Source organism: Trichosurus vulpecula, chromosome 5, assembly GCF_011100635.1.
Source record: "Trichosurus vulpecula isolate mTriVul1 chromosome 5, mTriVul1.pri, whole genome shotgun sequence".
NCBI lineage: Eukaryota > Metazoa > Chordata > Mammalia > Diprotodontia > Phalangeridae > Trichosurus > Trichosurus vulpecula.
The window spans coordinates 136,532,207-136,557,130 of record NC_050577.1 but is presented as its reverse complement, the minus strand read 5'-3'; the positions used below and the strand labels follow the sequence as shown (position 1 = coordinate 136,557,130).

Here is a 24,924-nt window from a genome sequence, read left to right as displayed (position 1 = left end):
TGAAACTATTTCTAGTAAAATTTTGGTCTACTTTTTTTTAATCCTTTATCACTTCGATCTTTAAAAATCTGTTCCTTCTGGTTTGTGACTTCTTTCCGGTATCTATTCATAGAAATATGTTTCCAGAAAAGGGGCCTGCATTGCTTTTTCCAGTAACAGAGTGATTGTTCAAAGAAAGTTTTATGAACACTTTACTAAGAACTTAATCTTTTGAAATCCTCCATTGGACCTAGAGTTCCCATCTGGTTGGTTTGAAGTCTGGACCCCATAGTGCCAAGGATGCAGTGGTTTTTTGTTATTGTAATTTGCCGTTTCCAGATTGGCATATTTTCATGATTAAGAGAATCTCTGATTTTTCAAATAGACTAATATCTAAATTTTATCAGGCTTTTACAATGAGTGATGTCACTTCTCAGTCTTAAATCATTTGTCTAAGCCTTTACTTAGTTGTTGAGGGTTAATAGTTGTTCTCAATTCTCTTCCTAAAAATTAAATTTCAGAGCAATCTTTGGAAGGGAAAGGGACCAGGTCTGAAGTTTTAGACAGTGAGCAAAGGCTAAAAAAGATAGATGGGCAACAAGTCAACCAGCAGGAATTTTTTATATTTATATCCAGTCTCCCTCCCTGGACATTTATAATGCATCATCCAATTTCTAGAAACAGCTTTAACCTTACTATTGCACATGGAAAGAATGACAAAAATAGGCCCTACTCCTAGAATGAAAAAAAAAGTCCTCATTTTCAAAACAACAAATAATTATTTCCACTACGCTAAAGCTAGACTCTCTTTCCTGTTTAAAATAAACACTTGCTTGTTTCTTTTTTGAATTATAATTAGAACGTCTCTAAAAGTTGTAGTGGAGCATTCTCAGTTCTAAGGATATCTTCTCCATTTTCCTGAAGGAACACTGGACTAGGAAGCAAGAGAACTAGGTTCTAATCCTGGCCCCAGCTTTGTGACCTTCATCTCTCAAAGATTTTGTTTGCACAGGTGTAAAAGTGAGGAAGTTGGACTAGATGATCTCTGAAGTCCCTTGCATCTTTGAATCTTGTAAACAAAGAAAGGAAATATTAACTTAGAAAAAAACCATGTCCTGCCTATCTGGAAAGGTTTCAAGTAAGACTCAGTGATAGCAAATGTTTGTCCTCTAAGTACCAGCTTAGTTAAGTTCAGAGAGTTCAGTATGTTGACCACAACATTTTTTTTTTATTACAGCCATTTTTGAAACCATCTACTTAGTCAAAGATGGGTTGTAGCATGCGTTGGTAGAGGGGGTGTTCACACTATTGAAACCACTAGGTCTCAGAGTCTTCAAGATTAGCATGAAATATAGCATGATAAATATAAAAGATACATACCAAAAGCTGCAAATTCATATAGAGAATAAGCTTTAGATTTAGGTTTGAGATACCTAAGTTCTAGTCCACAATCTTTACATAATCAGTTATGTAACCACTGGAAAATAACTCCATCTGTATGTACCTCAGTTTCCCAATCTGAAACAATATTAGACTCCTAGATCCTTTCCACCCTTTAACATTGCTTTTAATTAACTATTGGTGATGGGAATGAATAAAGACTTCATGGAAGAAGTGCATATTGTCCAGGGTGTTAAAGTACTTAGCACTTGAATTAGGAAAATGGAACGGTGAGTTCCCCAACAAGTAGGGCATGAATGGAAGAAATTTTAAGGAAAAAGAATTGGCATGGTGTGTTTCCTTGATGGAGTAATGTATCTGGGACAAGATAGAAAGGCATTAAATATGCTTTCAACCATGAGTTCATATATATAATACATATATATATATACACACACATACACACACACATATATATGTATATACATATGCACAATACATGTATACACACACACACACACACACACACACACACACACACACATATATATATATATATATTATATATATATATACATATAGACACACACACACAGACACAAACACACACACGTATTGAAAATATCCAGTAGGCAATTTGAAATACACGTCAGGAGCTCAGGAGATGGTTGGAATTATAGACTGATTAGGGAATCAGCTGAAACCAAGGATTTAATTGAGATCACCAGACGATCATCATCTTCCCCTGCATGTTCTATAGTCATGGATCTTACCTGCTTTTCTGCAGGCTCTCTTATCTCTAATCCATGAAGTTGTCGTTTTTTGTCTTTTTATCCCCAATGCCTCTCACAGGGGCCTTACATATTGTTCACTTAATATTTTTTAAAAAATTTAAACTTTTAAAATTTAATAATAGCTAGAAAAAATATTCTATGCACAAAATAGAATACACCAAAAGTATTTTAAGTGAAACTTTGAATTTCTGTTGCATGCATCTTGTTTTTGGTTGTTATTTTTATTTTAAAGAATCTGAAATGAACAAACGTCAAATAAAATAAGCATTTCCATATACATACTATAACAAGAAAATTATACATGAAACTATGGATTTAGATTATGAACTTTTCTCTCAATTATATAATAAATTCAGCATGTAACTTTCAGAGCTGTCTTCTCTGTAATTTTTTCTGGTCTTCCTTCTCTTATGTGTATCTTCTAAATAATGATTCAATGACCTTCTTTTATTTATTTTCCTTCCTTCCTTCCTTCCTTCCTTCCTTCCTTCCTTCCTTCCTTCCTTCCTTCCTTCCTTCCTTCTTTCCTTCCTTCCTTCCTTCCTTCCTTCCTTCTTTCCTTCCTCTCTGTGTCTCTCCCCCCCATCTCTTCTTTCCCTCCCATCACCCCCATTGGAAGGAAATATAAACAAAACATTTGTAACCAATATGCATAGTCAAGTAAGACAAATTCCTATATTGGCCAAATCTAAAACTGTTTTATTTTGCCTCTTGGGTCTATCACTTCCCTCAGGAAGTAGGTAGCATGCTTCATAATTAATTCTCTAAAATCATGGTTGTCATTGTCAGAGTTCTTAAATCTTTCAAGACTTTCTTTTTAATGTAGATATTATTTAAATTATTCTTCCATTTTTTCTCACTTTTCTCAGCATCAGTTCATACAGTCTTCCCAGGTTTCTCTGAAACTAACCATTTTGTCATTTGTTAATGTGCAATAATATGCATCCTCAGTTTCCAATTCTTTGCTTTCTCTCTCTATATATGTATATATAAATATCTAAAGGAGTAGGTAAAAACAGGTTTCTACCTATGGGTCCTTTTTCTTCTTTCTTTGATCTCTTTGAAGTATAGACCTAGTAGTGGTGGCCCTGAGTATGCTCTTGATGTTTTTGGGTGTAGTTCCAAATTTTTTGCAAAGTAACTGTACCAAGTCCACCAATGGAACCAGCTTCACTAGCATAGTGCATCTTGTGTGGCTATTTTCCTGCAGCTTCTTCAACAATTTTTACTTTCTCTTTTTGTGAGCGTTACCAGTCTGATGTATACGAGGTAGAATCTCAGAATTACTTTAATTTGCATTTCCCTAATTATTAGCGATTTGGAGCATTTTAAAAAATATGGCTATTGATAAGTTGGTTTTTTCCTCTGAAAACTATTTATATCCTTTGACCATTTATCTTTTGGGGAATGACTCTTGTTCATATAAATTTGAATGAGGTCCTTATATATTTTGGAAATGAATCCCTTTCAGAGAAACTTACTGTAAAGTTGTTCCTCCCTCCCCAGTTAGCTGCTTCTCTTCTATTTTTAGCTGCATTGGTTTCGTTTGTGAAAAACCCTTTTTTATTTCATATAATCAAAATTGTCTATTTTATCTTCTATGATTCTCCCTATCATTTCTTTGATCATGGACTCTATATGTAGATCTGAAAGGTAATTTCTTCCTTGCTAGTTTGTTTCTGATGTGAACTTTTATGTCTCAATCATGTATCCATTTGATCAAGTATATAGTGTTAATCCAAACCAGAATTTCAGCCACATTGCTTTCCAGTTTTTCTAGAAGTTAATGAATTCTTACCCGCAGAAGCTGAGGTCTTCAGCTACTGTGTTACTGTATTCATATGCTTCTGGATGCTATGCGCTTAATATACTTCATGTATCAATCACTTTCTTAACCAGCACCAAATCATTTTGATGATTACTGCTGAAATCTCTAGTTTGAAATCTCGCACTGCTAAGCCACCTTCCTTTTAACCTTTTTCCCATTATTTCCAAATTCTTGACCTTTGTTTTCAGATGAATTTCTTTTCCTAGCTCTATAAAATAATAGTTTGATAGTTTGATTGGAACAGCACTGAATAAGTAAATTAATATAGGCAATAATACCATCTTCGTTATATTGGCTCAGCCTATTCTAGTTATTTAGGTCTGTCGATTATTCTATAGAGTATTTTGTAGTTTATTCATATAGTACCTGTGTGCGTCTCGACAGGTAGATTCTCAAATATTTTACACATCCTGTAATTATTTTAAATGGACTTTCTCTTTCTGACTCCTGCTGAGTTTTATTGGTAATATATAGAAATTTAGATGATTTAGGTGGATTTATTTCTTCTCTTGTTACTTTGTTGAGGTTTTAAATTATTTCAGTTAAGTTATAGTTGATTCTGTAGGTTTTTTTTAAGTAAACTATCATATCATCTGCTGAAAGCAAGTTTTGTTTCTTTTCCAATGCTTATTATCTTATATTTTTTCTTGTCTTAATCTATAACCAGCATATCTAGCATGATATAAAATAGTAGTGGTGATATTGGCATCCTCATTTTACTCGAAACTTTTTGAGCAGGCCTCTGGATTATCTTTGTTATATATAATGCTGGCTCCTGGTTTTAGATAGATGCTTCTAATACATTAAGTTATAATATAGAATAAAGATTCATTTATTCCTATGCATTATAATATTTTAAAAACAGAAATGGGTGTTGGATTTTGAGAGTTTTTCAACATCTTTGATATATATTGAATTGAATTCCATGCTCATCTTCTTTAAATACTGCTTTCATAGTATCTGACCCATCTAGCCTTCCAGAAAATCAAAATTTCCTTACACGCAACACCAAATCTAAACTCTTATTTCTGGTCTCTTTCCTACTTTTCCTTTAGAGTCTTATTCAAATTACACATTTTTTGACAAGAACTTTCATGCTCATATCAATCTTCTAGTCTGAACTATATGTAACTTCCTTGAATAAGTACCATAATAAGAACCATAGAGGTTTTTGAAGCTGAAAAGGACCTTAAAAGTTCTCTAGTTCGACCCTCTTAATTTATAGATGAATAAATAGTCTCAGAGCAAGTGAATTTCTCAAGCTTGCTAACTTAGCTTTTTTTTTTCTTTTTGGTCCAAGCTTATGATTTCATTGGTACATAGAACTCCCAGTACAGAAATTCTTTACACCAATGCAAGTCAGCAACTCATTATGTTGTTGGGTATCACTTAAGACTTTTAACATATTGGTTATGTTTTTAGGGGATGTGATTTGACCCATAGTTTTTCCCATTTCACAAGAGAGCTCTCTTTTACTTGATGATGCCAAGTCATTCTTTGGACTTCATATTTGTGTTAATTTCCTATATAAAGATTTTAGTGTTATTATTAACATATAAGTTCTCTAGAACAAGATACTAACTGTATGCTATCACTTCACATATTTCAAGGGCTACTTCACTGTGTATCTAAATTGAACTTTGAATTGACTTGTTGTGGCAATGTTTAATATTCTTTATTTACATGGGAATAGATATTTACTCATCACTACAGAACTAAACCACACCAGATCTTTCTGGTAGAACCAGATTTTTATCTGAGTACATAACATCATGTAAAATTTCTTGCTTAATTAGAAGCCAGCCTGGGAACTGCCAAGTTAGAATGAATACCCACTATTATATTAACTTTTATATTACAAATGTCTCTACATAAGGCATTTGCACCCACTCTTAGTGCCTGTAGGATTCAGCCAGCATTCTCATAGGCTTGTTGCAAAACCTAGCCAGTCTTAGAAAAAGCCTGCCACAACTGGGCTGTTGCTTTAAAAAAAAAAATGACATATGGGTTTGCAGTAAGTGTTAAGTAATGACAATAATAAACACAAGTACCAAACACTCAGCAATGTCTTTAGGTATTCATCAGGGTTTTATGAAAGCTGAGTTGTTTCTTCATCTCCAGGTGACTTTGTAAACTGCCTCTATAAATCTTGAAATGTAAATTGTTCCAAGTAGAATTGGAAATGAACAGTATATCAGCATTTCATGATTTTAATGCAAAGGTAAGCACAGAGGAAGATAGTAAAACATATACTCAAAAGTATGGCTTGGGGTTTCACTGGATATATGCTATATATTTGGCACATTGGTTTTTTGCTTAAAGAGCTCCTGCCTATTTAACATTACTCATTTGTTACAAGGGGCAGCTAGGTGGTTGGTGCACTGGATAGAATGCCAGGCCTGGAATCCAGAAGATTCATCTTCCTGAGTTCCAATCTGGCTTCAGACACTTACTAGCTTTGAGATCGTGGGCAAGTCGATCCTGTTTGTCTCAGTTCCTCATCTGTAAAGTGAGCTGGAGAAGGAAATGGCAAACCACTCCAGCATCTGCCAAGAAAATCCCAAATGGGATTATGAAGAGTCAGACATGACTGAAAACAACTGAACAACAGCAACAAGTTTATTACAAAAAATGGTGCAGTTCATCGCATGATAGAGCCTTTAAAATCATTATAGAGTAACATAACCTACTGATACCATCAAAAGGCTCACTTTGAAATTGAACCTGGAGCAGATTGTGGCATAAAAGAAAAAGAAAACAGAATCACATTTATAACTGAAAATAGGCCTGCCAATTCCATCACTGCCCCATTTTCATTCTGATAATTTTAAAAAATTAGTTGTAATCACAGAATGTCAGAGTTGGAAAGGATCAAATAGTCATATACCTGAACAGGAATATCCTCTTAACCATCTGAAACATGTGGTTATCCAGGCTCCTTTTAAAGGCCTCCAGTAAAGAGGAACTCACTACCACCCAGTATAAATGGATGAATGAGTGAAAAAGCATTTAAGTACTTAAAATTTCCAGCTAAGTGCTGGGGATATTGTTCCCACCCAAATAAAAAAAATAAGGAAAAAGTAAGACAGTCTCTTAGCCTCTACTCCCTTAGATGGGCTGTTTTTCCTTATTAAAGTGTAAACTCATTGAGGAAAGGGACTGCCTAAAGTTGAAAGAACTTGTGTTAAGTATTTTGATCAGAGAACTAACCCTGAATTAGTTCAGAGTGATTGTTTGACGTGTCCTTTCTGAGCAATGAAGTAGTGTTGATTGGATTACTGCTCCCAAGTGGTGGAAAGCTCCACAAATGGGGGTAGAGGTGGGAGAAGGATATGAAGGAGTGTGAGTGTGGTCAAATAATGGCACGAGAACTGCATTGTGGGGTTTGGGTCAGGCTGGAAATTGGGAAAGACTCCCTGATCAGAAACTTAGGTCCCCAGGTGATAGAGCAAATGCAGCTCCTTTCACTCTGAGACTGCTTAAATAAATCTTTTCCCTTATATTCCCTATTGATTCCATTTCCTAATTATGACATTTCAGGAGCCATATGATTAATGAAGATGATCTGTTCCTTTTTAGCACTTGATAGGAAGAAGAGACCCTTGAATGGCACACGAATTGCTACTTTTTTTTTAATCTGTTGTCATTATTCCTCTATTGACATGTATTATTATTATTTTTCTTTCCCTTTCTCTTTATGGTGTGCTTGACAATTGAATGAACATTATGAAGATTGCTGTGTTCACTGTATCCTGGCCTGCTTGTTCTGTGAGTTCCTGACTCTCTGCAATATCGTATTAGGACAGGCATCATGTGGCATCTGTACGTCGGAGGCCTGCTGCTGTTGCTGTGGTGATGAAGTAGGAGATGACTGTAACTGCCCTTGCGACATGGATTGTGGTATAATGGATGCCTGTTGTGAATCATCAGACTGTTTAGAAATCTGTATGGAATGCTGTGGAATTTGTTTCCCGTCGTAAATATTTATCCCTTATTTTATTTTGTTCAAAACTGGAGTTTTTGTTGTTTTTTTAAATTCTCCTAATGGGGGGAAAAGCATCACAAGATTCTCATGAAACAACCCAGTTGCTTGCACTGTTTCCTCCCTTTTTTTAAAGAATCTTTCAAAACTCCATATCATAACCAAATGTGTATGGTTTTATGTGTGAAATTTTAAACTACTTTTTTTTTCTTTAATAGGTTGCTTTAATTAATGGGAGATTTTGAAAGAAAAAAACACAGATATTCATTTTTCTCCTACTTCTTAGCTAGATTTGTGATAACCATTCCTAGGAGCCTCCTTCCTCCAAACACACTTATTTCTAAACGAGTATTTAAAAAATAAAATTTATTTTTGTTATTTGTCTACTAACGTTTAAAATGAACTGTTCTTTGTAGTTTAAATTAGAGAGAACAAACTCAAAGCTGTCTTAAAAACAAAATTGTGGGAACTCAGGTCTCAGAGGCTTTCCACATTTGTTACTTGAAGAATTTAGTTTCTTTCATACCAAACTTTAGAGGTCAAGATGAAAACTCTGTACTCTTAATCAGTTACAATTAAATATACATAGGCATTTTAAAGCAGTAAAAAATACAGTATTTAGAAAAAAATATGTCAGCTAAGATTTACCAAAATGTGTATCTTGTTATAGCTGATTATAGTATTTTTGGTTTCATTATGAGGTTTTATGTTGATAAAAGTAAAGACTTATGAAGCTGATACAGTATATTCATAGTGGGGAAATGCCAGTGCCAACATGAGGAGCAGCACTGGTAAATTTGCAGTTTAATTTGAAACTGCCTTTTTTTGTGAGTGTTTGCATTTCAGGAGTTGTTTTGGTTTCTGTTGGATTTTAACCAATTTTAAAACAACAGATTACATAAAGGGCAGTTATTACAAACCATTCCTTAACAATGAAATGGGAATTCCTATTTCTACCATTGTGACTTCACTAGATTTCAAGATTTCCAGTCTTAAAATTAACCAAATCATCAACTACACATACTATATATTCACCTTATGTATTAGGAAAGTAGGAAAAGACAAGGAGAGTTATAGCTGATTTGAGACTTGCAACATTTGTATATGTTCTGTTAGAATGAGGAGTGTGTTTTCCTACTATGTGTTTCCTACTGTGTTTTGACTTTTTCCAGATTGTTAAGTTTGGTTTAATGTAATTTTTTTGTAGAGGTTATAGAAGTACATTTTTGGTTTGATATTTCTTGCTATGTTATCTTATTTATTGCTTGCCCCATTCCCATGCCCCATTGTTGTCCTTTGTAATTGAAGAGGACCAAAATGACATCACAGTGTTGCGTCAGTGTAGAGTGTGTCTGACTATGGCTGACTAAATAATTAACTGGCCCCTTTCCAGTGACCTTTTAGCATAGATAGCCTTTTAAAAAAGGCATTGCTACATTGGTTTTGGAAATGCACGACCACGGGCTCCAAGGACAAAAGTGCCATCTGTTACCCTATCCCTTTCATCAAACATACTTAATAGTTATTTCATGTATTGTTGTTGTTGGAGTCATGTCTGACTCTTCATGACCCCATGGACCATACTGTTGATGGAGTTTTCTTGGTATAGATACTGGAGTGGTTTGCCATTTCCTTATCTTATGGATTAAGGCAAACAGAACTTAAGTGACTTGCCCAGGGTCACACAGCTAGTAAGTGTCTAAGATTGGATTTGAACTCAGGTCTTCCTGACTCCAGGCCCAGCCTTCTATCCACTGAGCCACCTAGCTGTTGTATTTTATATATTGCAGAACTTAAGATAGGCAAAACAGCAACAACAAAATATCTTCACTCCCACTTGTGGTGCATTTTTCAAACTGAGGACTTTTGAGCTATTGAATTTAAAATAGAGTGCTAATAAACATCCTTTCCCCTCTTTCTAAAAAAAAAAAATGCCTTCTATTTGTTAAACCAAATATAAGAGCTTTGTAGTACTTTATACATAATCAGAATCTCAATATTTATACGTACCCAAGCCTAACATTCCATATACTTACTAGATATATGAAACATTACAGACTATGAGTATCATCTGTGTAGACATATGAAGTCTCCTAATGACCTGGAATTATCAGATTATTTCATTTTTTTCCTGAAAATAATTTTTGACTGAGTGATGTCTGATATTTAAATGTATTCTGCTATTTTCTATAGAAATATCAGCACTTTTGTAATATATGTCTCTGTAGCAGAGAACATTAGTTGGATAGTGGGATTTCATTTTTATATTCTCAAAATTCTCTTTTGTCTACTTCAGACAATCGTTTTGTAAGCACCTTGTACAATAAAAACAAAGCAAAAATAAAAGTAGATAAATGTGAACTTGTACTTTTGAGCACCAGTTTCAGAATTTCTATGTACAAAATGTTCTGTTGGATATTATGGAAATTGTGATTAAGTTCTGTAGTTTACAGTTAAAGTTTTTTTTTGAGGGGATTTCTAGCCCCCTTTTTAGAACATTGGTAATGCGATCTTTGAATTTTATATTAACTAGATCTTGTATTATCCTAAAGAACACTATTTTGAAATTAAAGAAACAACAGCTTTATGTTGAATCATTGGCATATTTTCATATCAAACTGTTTTGTTGATTTTTGTTTTCTCTTTTAATGCTTTTCGATATGGTTTAAGATTAGAAGGTTTGTTTTATCCTGTTACATTTTTTTCCCTGAAGACTGACTTTGTAGTTTATGTCACTCAAATGTGATACATGGACATAAATGAACCAGTGTGGACAAATAGCCATAGTGCATTCTGACATCAGAGGTTTGCTTTATTTAAAAATCGGTCATATATTTGTATAAACTGAATTTGTATAAACTGAAGCCAACTGAATTTGGCTTGGCAAATTTTCTCATGATCAACTTTCAGATTTTCACCTTTAACTTATTAAAAAGCTAACTTTTACTGTATGATTAAATAGACTGATCATTCACAAGTAGTACATCATGAGTGTTAGGCTTAATGGATCTCATGAGAATGAAAATCATCAGAAATGTTCAAATTATTCTAGAGGATTCTCCATCACATTATATAAGTAATATTTAACTTGATATCTTAGGATAGTTGGTGTTTGATTGAACAAATGAGCAAGATCACTGCTTTAGGAAACCCTTGACTTTATCTTACAGAATAATCATTTTGATGTTTGTTATATTACTATGGATAAGCTAACTCTATTCACCTACAGTAGGCTTTCACTTCACCTTAGCACTTTTCTCTAGACTAAACATTGGGAACTAGTTGAATGATGCCACATTTGCAGGAGATTTTTAGTGGAGTGGCCCTGGGGATATATGCTTGCCCCCCTGCTATTTAACATTTTTATCAAGGACTTCCATGAAACCAAAAATGAAATCCTTATCGAAGAAGCAGGTGACAAAAAGCTAGCAGAGATAGCTAACAGATTTTCTGACAGTCATAATCCAAAAAAACCACTAGTGGATGAAAACTTAAGGCTGAATCTATTAAAATGGAATTTAATAAGTACAAATACGTACAAATGCCTAATATGGTGCCACATATTTTTTTAAGAGAGGAGGAAGTTGAAGCACAAAGAAATTAAATGACTTGCCCAAAGTCACTCAGGAGTTAAGTGGCAGTCAGGATTTGAAACTAGACCTTCTGATTTCAAATACAAGATGGGGGAGGTCTGGCTAGTTAGCAATTCATCTGAGAAATGTGGAATTAATTTAAGGGGATTTCAAGTCAGGCTAAGTCAATGGTATGATGTAGCCATTAAAGAAACTAATGAAGCTTTGTTGTTTAGCCTTTTCAGTCATGTCCTGCTCTTCATGATCCAATTTGGGGTTTTCTTGGCAAAAGTACTGGAGTTGTTTGCCATTTCCTTCTCCAGCTCATTTTACAGACAAGGAACTGAGGCAATTAGGATAAAGTGACTTGCCTAGGGCCACACAGCTAGAAAGTGCCTAAAAGCATATTTGAACTCAGGACTGACTACAGACTAGTGTGCCACCTAGCTGTCCCTAATGAAATTTTAAACTGTGTTGACAGGTACAGAATCCAGAACAGTCCCACCATATTTTGCTTTGGACAGACCACATTTGTAGTGTTGTCTTCAGTTCTGGACACTACATCTAAAGAGAGACATTGACATTTTGGGAAGCATGCAGAGGTGGGTGGCTGGAATGGTGAAAGATCTCAAGGTTGTCATCATATGAGGAACAGTTAAATCAATTAAGGATGCTTAGACTAAAGTTAAGAGTACTAAAAGAAAAGACATGTTAACTGTCTTTAAGTATTTGAAAGGGGGGATAGATTTGTTCTGCTTGGCCCCAAAGAGCATGAATTAGTATCAATGATTGGAAGATGCAGAACCAAAGTGAGGCTTGATCTAAGAAGGAAAATCTTCCCAATAAGTCAAGATGGCCAGAAGTAGAATGGACTGCCTTAAGTTGTAGGGAGTTGACCATTTCTAGGGAACTTTAACCAAAGGTTTTATTATTGCATGTCAGTGGTGTTTTAAAGGTGAATTTTCTTCAGGTGTGAATTGAATTAGATATCTTCTGAGGTCCTTACAACTTTGAGCATCTATGAATAAAGGCAACTTCATATAATGCCTTTCATATTTTTTTCTCTTTACTAATGCTAGTCATGTCCCATGTTGGTGGCAGGGTGTTATAGTGGATACAGCATTGGGACTTGGAGTCATTAAGATCTGAGTTCTAATGTGGGTTATCAGCTGTGTGATCCTGGGCACATCACTTAATGGTGCACAATCTCTTTTTCATAATATAGCAAATGAGGATAATAATAATTATCTCAGAGTAACAAAGATCAAATAAGATCAATTGTGACATATAAAGAGTTCAAGACACATAGTTTCTGGGTAATTAATCATTTTGTTAATTATGACTAGTGGATAATTAATAAAAGGGTCATTTGACTGTCTTTCCTAAACCAAAGACCCCTCATGGAACCCACTTAATGCTTATATGCCTTTGGAAGATTGGGTGTTCCGGGGAGTGGAAATCAATTCTCATTAACAAGTAATGAATATTATAATGAGAGGTGGGCTTATTCTAATGGAGATCTGAGGGACATGACTCTTATCACTCATTCTTGGTCAGAGATTTATCTATACCCACACCACCCAGTCTAGGGTAATCTAGACAAAACCGGGGATCTACTTCCCCCCAGACCTGTCTGACTATAACATAATGGGCCAGAATTCACCAGTTCATCTAGTTTAGAATTTCTTTAACTTTTGATCAGATCTGAGTTTTCCTATTTGGGTGCATTTTACCTAATATTTCAAATTATCATCAGCACTTCCCTTCAAAGGCTGGCTGGATAACCTATAGGAGCTGACTTCTGAATGAGGAGATAGGAAGGGGAAAAATCTTAGTCCTAATTCAATAATCGGTTGTTAATAAAGAGAGAAATAATCATTTCTGTCAAAATGTAAAGCACACTGCAAACCTTAAAGCTAAATTTTAGCTAGCTATTAAGTCCAATTTTGTATAAATCAAATGCTTAACAATCATAAGATTTATGTAGAAGTCTAGAAATCATATGGTTTTCCTTCTTAAATGCTAAGCAAATGGTTGTTACCAAGTTGTAAAATGAGTCAATTTATTCCTGAAGAAGGTATTATTGTTTCCAAGCCATTCTAGAACTCACTCCCAACTATCCTTTATAATGAATAATTTTTTTTAACAAAACAGTTCAGAAAAATTAACTGTTTAAGAAAAAATAGTATGACATGATATGTAGTGTTCTACACTCATGGTTTCTCTCCTCTTCAAAGAAAGAAGAGAAATACTTACTCATATCTCCTCACTGGGGCTAAGCTTGATAATACATAAAATTATCTGTTAATTATAACCAAACAACCAGAGCCAGTAGATTTCTTTCAGCATTCAGCTAGATTGTGGAGCCCCCCTCCCTCCACTTCCCACCTTTGTCTGAGAAGAGAACTTTAAACAACATATCCAGACCTTCTGTTTATGTGAAAAATTGTGAATTGAAAATATAATTTGGGGATAATCTTGATATCTCTCCTTAATACCTTACACTCAGTGGGAATTCCAATATTGAAAATAAAATGTAGTTCTCTAAAGTGCTGATAAAGTATATGCTTCCTGCACAATTTTTGAACATAGCTCAGTTAAGGACATAATTATACATTTTTTATTTGTGTGCTAACACTTTATTTAAACTTTTCCCCAAATAACTCAATTTTACATAATTTTCAGTTCCAAATTCTCTTCTTTTCCTTTCCCCCTTCCTGACTCATTGAAAAAGCTAGGGGGAAAAAAAGCATTACAAATATGCATAGTCATACAAAACAAATCACTACATCAGACATGTAAGGACACAATTATTAACAAAATTGGGGAGTGAAAAGCAAATTTGAACATATGCTTTCTAAGTTTAGCTTTAAAAATTAAAAAGATCCCTAAGTGCTGATGTATAAAGTGGTTAGAGGCAAAGGAATTAAGTTCCAAGACCAAGAAAGAGGGTGCATAAAAGCTCTTGATCCATTTGACACAGTTCATAGCCTTTTGCAGAAAGAAGAAAGCCCTGTTGAGCAAGGAACGAAAAGATCTCATTATAGGAGGAAGCCAAGCCATATTGAAGACTGGGCACTAGTAACTATTTCTAAAAACAGCCCTGCTGTTTTATATTGAACCAATCCATTTCTTAACTTGGTAGGTAGCAGTGTAAAGATGGAGCCAATCGGCTTGATCCTGAACCAATTACGGATGTTGAAATGTGGTTTCAAAGACCTACAAATAGTTAATGTAGCCAGCTGTGTTGTAGTGAAACAAAAGAAGAGTTAAATGTTCCATCTGGAAGCCTAGAAATCATTGTTCACCATGTGCCTGATTTTCCAAGTTGTAAAGACTACACCGTGGCATCATTTAATGTGGACTTCAAAGAAGAATCCCCAAATCAGAATGCAAAATACTTTCAAGGACCCTAACAGCGCCTCGGAGATGAGGAAAATAGCCTCTAAAAGTAGCAACCTCAGATGACACTGCATCTGTTATCTGCTTTGCAGCAATTGGACTTTATTGGTTGTAGGTTTACAGAGAAGGAAGATATCTATGGATGTATAGTATATTAAATCTTATTAGATCCTCAGAAAGAATAATTGGGCATATTTACACAATTACATTTTAGTAAACTATTATGCCAGCTTAACTATAATATTCTTGTAAAAGTACATTAAACAGCAATCCAAAAGCAATTTAACTGCTGAAGACTTTTTATCTAATTATTCACAAATTAATGAAGAAAATTAAATTCCAATCACTGAAAAAATGAGGCAAGAGTAAGAATCAGAACTATAGATTAGTTAAAGCAAAGATATGCAATGCATAACAGAATTAAAGCATTTCTTTTATTCAAACTCAGTGCTTAAAAAAGAACAAATCCATCATCTTGAAATTTGACTTGTAGCTTGACATTAAAAATAATATGAGTAGAATTTTCAGTGGGGTAAGCACAAAACTAGTTCAAGTAGTGTCACTCTCAATTAACGTACTCAGGTGGTGTGCCCATTAAAATTCCCACTTGTGGGTTCAGCTCGCTATGCAAATGGGGTCATTACCTGGAGAATTTAATTGGGTATGACACTGGGAGTAGGAATTTTCCTTTCAAAATAAACCTACTTGCACACATTTTCACTACAATTCTGATTATTATATATGCTTCGTATTGTTTTGCTCTATAAATATTTACTAAAAATCAGGCTGTCCTTGCTTAATTTTCCTTTACAAGTGACTCAGAATATATCCAAATGATTTTTAAATGGTTTTGTGTGTCTATAGTAAGGCTGGTTAGAATGAACCTTTTGTAAGTTATGTTGTTTATCAAAACATTTTTTATAAATCTTTCGTGTCTTTTCAAACCACCCTTCACTTGTGGGTACATTTTCAGTGAACGTTTTCATCATTCAAGGACAAGCATTCTTTTCTTAGTGCTCTTTGGCATTTATCTGGAGATTTGAATAATGAACAGTTTAAAAGTACCACCTGAATTGTCCATACACAAGATTCCAACTAATAATGCTGTGGAGCTGCTTCTATAGCACTTCCATAGTTCTTTGTGAATGCTGTGTAAACACAGAGGCCCAGGTGGAAAAGCTAAGTGTCTCGTTCAGGAATCAGAGCCAGAGGTATGAACGCTATTAATAATAATAACTGACATTTATATAGCATTTTAACGTTTGCAAAGTACTTCACATACCAATGTATCCTACCATCATTTGATCCTTGAGACAGTCCTGTGAGGTAGGTACTTATAGGAATCATTTGACCCATTTTAGAGCTGAAGAAACTGAGGCTCAGAGAGACTTAGTAATTTGCTTTTGGTTACACGGCTAGTGTCAGAGGCAAGATTCAAAACGAGCTCTTCCTGACTTTGGTTCCTGCTTTCCGACCACCACCCCTATCTAAAACTCTGGATTCTTCTTAAAGAGCTCAGACCATGAGACCGTGATAGTAAAAGTATAGCTTAAAAGGTGATGTGTAGAATATAGACCCTCTTAGAATGTGAAGAAAATATATTCTAGGTATGAATGAATGAATGAAAAAGCATTCATTAAGTGCTTATTACATGGAAAGAACTGAGCTAAGTGCTGGGGATACAAACAGAGAAGCAAGCCAATCTACACTCAAGAAGCTCATTTTCTAATAGACAGGTGGGGGAGAGTTACAACTGTGAGTTGCATGGAAGGATTCCCAAGGACTGTAGGCGTTAGCAACAAAATAGGTGGGAATATATCTTCTTTAACATCATTCCCACTCATAAAACCCTGTCTTTCTGAGATTAAACATCAGTACCAAGAACTTTGGTGGTTAGAGCTTTCTTTTCTAAATCTTCAGTAAACTGTGGCTACTGAAGAGGTGTGTGAAGAGAAAGTTCTCCATCCAAAGAGGCAACCTGGAGGTCTAGGGAATGGTGTTGCTCCTAGGACTCTTGAGCTTACTTGACCATTGGTGACAGTTGGTAGAGCTCTGGTTTTGGAGTTATGGAACCTGGTTTTGGATCCTTTGTCTCTGCTACTACTTGTGTGACTCTGGGAACACTACTTAATCTCAATGGGTCTCATTTTCTACATTGATAAAATTGAAGTGGTTGGTCAGGGTGGCCTCTGAGATACATTTCAGCTCTAAATTTAGATTCTCCTTGACTATGGCTTCAGCAAGTGAAGCACAGAGAGTATAACTAGTATTCAACAAATAGTATTTTGATTGTCTGGGGTTTATCTCGTATGTTAAAGTGGTAGTGTGATCCTGTGAATACAGTACTACATTGGGTGCCCATGAACTTAGTTTTTTTTCTCCTTCTGACCAATGAGTTTCAATAAGGAACTCATAATATGACCTTGAAGAAGGAATAATCATATCTGCTGCCTATCTCATGGTGTTACCTTGAGTATTAAGGATATGTCAGTTAAAGCACAAGCAAACCCTTTTGGTACTATACATTCTAATTGTTTATGACTGTGTGAGATTATATAGGAAGCCAGGATTTTACCATTAGTTTGTCATAGGTTCAAATCTAATGAAAATATTTTTCTTCATACAGAAAAACATCAAAACTTATTTTCAGCAGAAATAAACAAAAATGTTAATGAAAAAGGCTGGTTGACAAGGGAACATCATAGCACTCATAAGTGAACCATTGGGCAGGATTTTTAATATCTGTAACTCTATGGGAAATTTCCCATAGAATATCAAATATGGGCCCAACTCACAGACATACCTTTTTTCTATGATATTTCTAATTGTGCCCAGAGGCTAAGAAAGAGTTGGCGCATCCAATAAATATAATCATTTACATGCATGGAGCTCCCTTTGAAGTTAATAGGACCTTTGGAAAGGGGAGTTACTCACCAAGAGAACTGAGCCCAATGTGAACCAAGTCCTCCGTTCTTTGAATGCAGAAGTATGACAAACTCATTTTAGATTTGCTTACTGTTCGTGTTTCCTTTGTGAGTGAAGTTCAAATTGCAGTAGAGTCGAGTACCATATGAAGAGGAAAGGAAAATCAGTAGGGAGAGACACACCATGATTCTCAAACTGTTTGGGCTCATTCACAAACAGCTCTCAAATTCAGCTACTCAGCAAACTGCAGGGTCCATTTGTGTAGGATCCCTCCCCCTTGTTCCCTATCAGATATGACTAGTAGACATTCAATGTTGCTCCCAAACTGGAATTGATATGACTCTTACCCAATTTTTCCAGCTAGCTAGATAGAAAAGAGTTCCTGCCCCTGGAGTTTGCCTTGCTTCTCACCATTTCCCCTAGTCCTGTAGAATTAGGTACAGGCCCTCACTTGAAGGCTTCCTAAACCACTCATTTTTCCATTGATCTCACTTCCCATATCTAGTCATTCTTTTGCTTTTATCTGTTGTGTTCACCCATTAGAATGTAAACTACTTCAGGGCAGGAGCTGTCTAGCATGTTTTTATTTGTATTCCTAGTGTTTAGTCTAGTGCCTGGTACATAGCAAACACTTAATAAATGCTCTATCGTCTTTCTCACACATGCATAACTGACTCATGCTGCCTCAGGTTTTCATAGAATCCTGTCACATTCTCTCTCTCTCTCTGTCTCTCTCCCCTTCCTCTCTACCTTTCACAAACACTAAGGTTCAACTTCAGATCCCCCCCATCATGCAAAAGCAACCACCCCCACAAAGAAACACACTGATAACAAATAAACTCAGAAATTTGTAGATTTAACTAACAGCTGCCAGCAGTTGCATGTCTATACTACCTTCCCTACTTTTCATCATGGTAGTTTATAGGATCAACAGTATCTTACAAAAATGAACTGACTGTATGGAGCATGCACATAGTATGGAAAAATAATACCTTATAATTGCATGGCATCTTCATCTTTTAAGAGTACTGTTAAATCAATTATATGATCTTATTTACACATGTTTTTTGAAGTTAGCATGGCATAATGGATAGACACCCTGAGAGTATGGAAAACCTGGGTTCATGTTCCACCTCTGACAAATACTGGCTATGTGACCAGAAAATCATTTAACCTTTCAGTGCTCCTAGGAAAATCTTTAAGATCATCAGTTGTTGAGTAGATGCCCAACTCTATTGGGAAAGGGAGTTTCTTTACCAGGAATTCTCTATGCCAAAGGTCCAGGAAAAATCATGTTAGGTAGTCAGGGCAGGGATTGTTTTCTCTATTTTACAAATAAAGAAATTAATACACAGAGAGGTTACCACACAGAAAGGTAGTAGAAGAGCTAGAACAAAAGTTATAAGCTTCTTGAAGGCTGGGATTGTTTATTGGTTTTAAAAATTTTTTTATCTTTTTATCTCCATAGCCAAACACAGTGCCTTTCATAGATGCTTAATAAATGCCTGTTAAATGAATGAATGAATAAGTGGATGGATGGATGGATGGGTGGATGGACTATAGCCTAGGGTTCTTGATTTCTCATTAGAATATGGGCTCACCAAGATTTTGCCCAGCCTACAAAATTTCATTAATCTCATGTTTAGTCACCTGGCTACCTTATTTTCTGGTCATACATCTTTATGACCCTATCCTCTGTGCTGTTTCTTCTCCACAACTTGCACTAGAAATCTATTGTTCTTTGCATGGCATTCAACTTTATCAAGTGCCTGCTATATGCCAGGAACCATGCTAAATGCTACAGTTGCAAAGACAAAAATGAAAAGATATCTGTCCTCAAGGAGCTTAGATTCTAGAATCAAAGTTGTTGTTTGTCCTTTGTTTCCAAAGAGGACATGCCATGACATGTAAGTGAATTGGATTTAAGTGAGGGAGGGCTGTGCAAAGTCACCAGCCTCACTTTTCCCTCCAGTGCCATCTGGGTCCAGTAGCAAGATATAGATCAGGATGACTGGAGATGGCCCTGGATGCAGTGGGAGACCTTGGCCTTTTTAAACTAAGGTCTTTAACAGATCTCAGTTTAACTGAGGTGATGCCGATTCAGTGATTAAGGATTGGTAAGAAAAGAAGCAGAGCATGGCTTCTTTTACCTAGTTAAAAAAAATCAGCCTGGGAGGGGAAGACCCTCAGGGTTTCTAGCCAAACAGAAACAATTGCTATTTACATTTACTCTGAGCCAATCAGGTCCCAAACGGTGATCAAGCGGGGCTTGGTCTGATACCTACTGTTGGTCAATCAATGAGAGCCAGAGCGATTTGGGTTTAAGGCATGGTCCTTAAGAAAAAAATCTAGCCATAAACCCCAAGGAAGGAAGAAAAAAAGAAAGAAAGAAAGAAAGAAAGAAAGAAAGAAAGAAAGAAAGAAAGAAAGAAAGAAAGAAAGAAAGAAAGAAAGAAAGAAAGAGAAAGAAAGAGAGAAAGAAAGAGAGAAAGAAAGAGAAAGTGAAAGAAAGAAGGAAAGAAAGAAAGGAAGAAAGAAAAAAAGAAAGAGAAAGACAAAAGGGACCTGTATTGCCCAACTGGCCAGTTCCACTTGGGTCCCCAGTGGGGCAGCTCCTAGTACTACTCACAGAAATTGTTGTTTGTCCTTCATTCTCAAAGAACACCATGACATTAGGGAGGTGATGCCATGATGTAAGTGAATTAGCTTTGAAAGTCACCAGCCTCACTTTCTCCTACAGGATTTCAGTGGAAGATGGATGCCCCCCTTGGTGAGGGGGGCAGAGAGAAACCAAAAGGGGGGTGTGGCAGCAAAGATACATTCATACACATACATATACATATGCGCAGAGGAAAAATATAGATTTAGAACTTAAAAGCAGAGGTCATCTAGTCCAACTCTTTCATTTTACTGTTGCTCGGAAAGATGAAAGGACTTGACCAAGGTTACATAAGTAGTAAGTGGCAGATCTGGAGACTCTGGTTCAGGTGCTCTGGCCCAATTTCAGCATGTGCATGTGTGCTTGTGTGTGTGTATACATATATGTATATGTATATGCATATGCATATGCATATGTATATATATAATACACAGTATGTATGTACACATACACATAACATAAATGGCAGAGAAGTTATACAAAATGGACAAGGTACTGAAAGTGTTGTTGAGAGAAAATTCTTAGGCTGGAGTATATACAAACTGGTTTGACCTTTTCTTTTTTTTCTTACTGCATTGTCATTACTAATCAGTTTTTAGCTGATTGACCACTGGACCTTTTTGTTTGTTCTTAATGAACAGTGATTTTTCTAAAACTTCAGTACAATTAGTTGAAACAGGTTTTGAGTGAAGTGCATTTTGAAATTTTTATATCACACAGAGCCACAATCCCATTCTACATTAGGTTTCTTGAGTTCTTAAAGGGTTTTCCAAATCTATTCTTACTTCTTGTTTCCCTATTCACAACAAATTACAAAAAGTTAGTTTACAAGAAGTTAGACTGTTGAGGTTCTTTTTTAAACCTTTGAAAGGTGAGATTGAATTAATTTTGCAAACAAAGGCTTTTTTTCTTTTTTAATCAGACTTGTAGTTTCATTGGCATAAGGAGCTCCTAGAGAGTAAGCTCCCTCTAATAATGCAGATTGCCACCTTCTTTGCAAGTTTCGTTCTTACAGCGTAGCTTGGGGGCACTGACAGGTGGCATGCTCTCCGCCGAATCACATAGCCAGTATGTATTAGTGGCAGGACTTAAACGAGGACTTCTTCACTTCCAGGTCTGCTCTCTACCTACACCAACTCTCAAGGCTTTTCATGAATACGTTTATCTTCCTGGTTACTATACCAGATGTTACAAAAAAGAAAGAAATGGAACAAAATGGTTGTACTCTATTTATAATGTTCTCTCTGCTTGCCTCTCTAACCACTCGTAGACATGAGAGGAGTTGGAGAGACAAGACAAATATTCAATTTATGTTTGGCAACTGCATTTTAAAATGCATGTTAGGTTTCATGGGTGGCCATGGTCAAATAATCAAGTGATTAGCCTACTGGGGATGGTCCTCTTTGAACTTAAGCTGGTCCTTGGAAAGTAGACACAGCACATTGCTAGGGCCATGCCTTTCTACCATGGTAATATATACCAGAATTTACATTCTGTTGACATGGCTTTTAAGAACCTAGGATCACCAAGACAATCTCAAAGGACACATGATGAAAACCCCTATCCACCCACCAGAGAAAGAATTGATGGAGTCTGAATATTGACCAAAGCATACTATTTTCTTTTCCTTCCTTCCTTCCTGCCTTCCTTCCTTCCTTCCTTCCTTCCTTCCTTCCTTCCTTCCTTCCTTCCTTCCTCCCTCCCTCCCTTTCCTTCTTTTTCTTTCTTTCTTTCTTTCTTTCTTTCTTTCTTTCTTTCTTTCTTTCTTTCTTTCTTTCTTTCTTTCTTTCTTTCTTCCTTCCCTCCTTCCCCCTCCCTCCCTTCTTCCTTCCTTCCTTCTTCCCTCCCTCCTTTCTTTCTTTCTTCCCTCCTTCCCCCTCCCTCCCTTCTTCCTTCCTTCCTTCTTCCCTCCCTCCCTCCTTTCTTTCTGTCTTTCTTTCTTCCCTCCTTCCTTCCCTTCTTCCCCCCTCCTTCCTTTCTTCCTTCCTTCCCTCCATCCCTCACTTCTTCCTTCCTTCTTTTCTCATTTTCTTCCACAAAATGACTAATATGGAAATATATTTTACATAATTGTCTATGTATAACCTATTGCTTACTGTCTCAAGGATGGGAGAAGGGAGGGAGGGAGAGAATTTGGAACTCAAAATAAAAAAAATGAATGTTAAAAGTAATTTTTACGTTAAATTGGGAGGGGAATATTATTTTTAAAAAAAGAACCTAGAATCACCTCTATGCTGTGCCTTGATGAGGCATCGGAGGACCTCTGTACACTGAAACTTTGCAGATTCTTAGAAGAACAGAATCTGTTTTCAGTAGTGTTTTAAATGGGAATGCTAAACATTGACAAGATAAATATGACTATACTGATATTTTCAGTCTTCTTACGAATGCTGAATGTGGATATTTTATTTGGCTTTTCAAATGTAAAAAATATGTACTTTTAAGGGGCTTAAGTTTAAAGTTTGATTCATTATGGTTGCTTATGTGGACTATTCAACAATAGTTATTGTGAAATATTACTATTAAATTCAATTCAATAAACATTTTTAAGTACCATCTTTGTGCAACGTATTGAGCTAAGTTCTGGGTTTTCAAAGACAAAACAAAACCAATTCCTGCACTCAGTGAGTTTACATTCTACTCGGATATTGTAATATATATACAGATAAATACAAAGAAATACAACATAATTACGAGAGGCAGCAAGTCCTAACACAGAGGGGAAGGAGAGAGATCAAGAAAGGCTTCCTGGAAGACGTGGTACCTGATCTCTGGGGCTTAAAGGCTGTTTAATTGGTAATAATTTCTTCTCTGAAGAGCACCACATGCAACAAACTGCCACACATATGGGAAGCAAACCAACAATTAATGAAAGACAACATTTCCCTTTTTTGTTTTCTCCATTTTCAAGAATGAACTTTTTGAAATAGTTGAAAAGTATCAAAATACCAATGTCTTTGTAAATAGAAAAGTTGCTTTTCTTTCTTCACCTTCAGAATTTCTATTATTTTCCTAGGTGGGGAGACTTTCTTCAAGTAAGTTTTCTCTACAGAAAAAAAGTGGGACTATAATATATTGCATAATTACATTCTGAGTTCCCATTAATAAAGTATTATACTTGTAATTTTTACAACTAGAAGTAGCACTGTGGTTGTCATATATTATAGTACACACAGTTTGATTGTTGCAGAGTAGACATCTGCCAGAAACATTTCAGTTTAGCATGATGAATTTACCTTAGCCCTGTCAAGAATCACATTACAATGCCAAAGTATTGCTTTGAATATAGGTTGAAAAACAGAAATAAATTTGTTGAGGTAGGGTTTCAAATTCCCTCAGAATCATGTCATTACCGGTATTGTGGCTAGGCACATGTGAGCTCCAGTTACTCCATGGGGGATTCACCAATAGTGAATGTCACTCATTTAATCATCGCAGCTAAAGAAAAGATATTGTTGACTGTGGGTGATACAAGAAGGTTATCAGCACCACAGCAAGGATTCTAGCACATTCAATTTACATGAAAGTAGAAGGATATTTAAAATATAATCCATTGCTGAGACATTTAAACACATTAGCATAGGAAGGGGGTGCTGCCTTCTTCCCCCTGAGATTAGTCCTGAGTAGCTTAGTAAACAGGTGACAGATTTAGCTAAATCCTTCTTTTACATAGCCCTTCTTCCAGACTTCGATGGAGCTGTGATCTCACTGATTTGGTACTCTCTCTGATGATACAGGTCATAAGTAATCTATCATCCCTCAACCTGAGCAATTTATATTTTTATCTTCCTTTTAGTGCTCCATAGAGTGTCCAATCAATGTGCTGGGGGGCCCTTCTCCTAACTCTCTTGACTTTGCATGGATACCGATGGAATATGGAGGCTGTTGATCAGTGATTTCTAGCTTGTCACATGACTGGCCCATCTTCTTTTCTGGTCCTGATAACAACCTTCACACTACGTCTCTTGCATTTCTTAGTTGGTAGTATATTGGACTGCCTATTCACATGCACACCTCTCTCATTTGGGTGTTTTTCAATTTTAATTTATTGAAGACAGAAGTATTCTACAGCTTATAGCCATGATGACCAAATGGATATTCTAAGTCTTTTTCTGGGAAATAAATTTGATGAATTACCAAGAAGAAACCAGAGTCTTACATGATAAATAAGTAATCTGCGAGGTCTACCCATCAGTCAACAAACATTTATTGTTTATTATGTGCAATGCACTGTGCCAAGCACTGAGGATACAAAAAAAGAGGCAAAAACACAGTCCCTGCAATAAAGAAACTCACATTCTAATGGGAGCAATATATAAACAACCATATCTATTCAGGTACTAGAAATGAAAGTAAGGTAGGCATCATAAGACACAAATGACATTTATGTTGTATTAAGCTGA

The 24,924-nt window shown here is 35.8% G+C and overlaps 1 protein-coding gene across 1 annotated transcript in view; it reads left to right on the top strand.

The window, feature by feature from the left end:
* The window catches only part of MDFIC (MyoD family inhibitor domain containing), a 121,836-nt gene extending 111,274 nt beyond the window's left edge, over positions 1 to 10,562 (top strand). Inside the window, exon 5 of the mRNA XM_036761427.1 lies at positions 7,714 to 10,562. Coding sequence (XP_036617322.1) covers positions 7,714 to 7,961 — 248 coding nt within the window. The 3' untranslated portion in view covers positions 7,962 to 10,562. The remainder of the gene's footprint in view (positions 1 to 7,713) is intronic.
* The last annotated feature ends 14,362 nt before the right edge of the window (positions 10,563 to 24,924 follow it).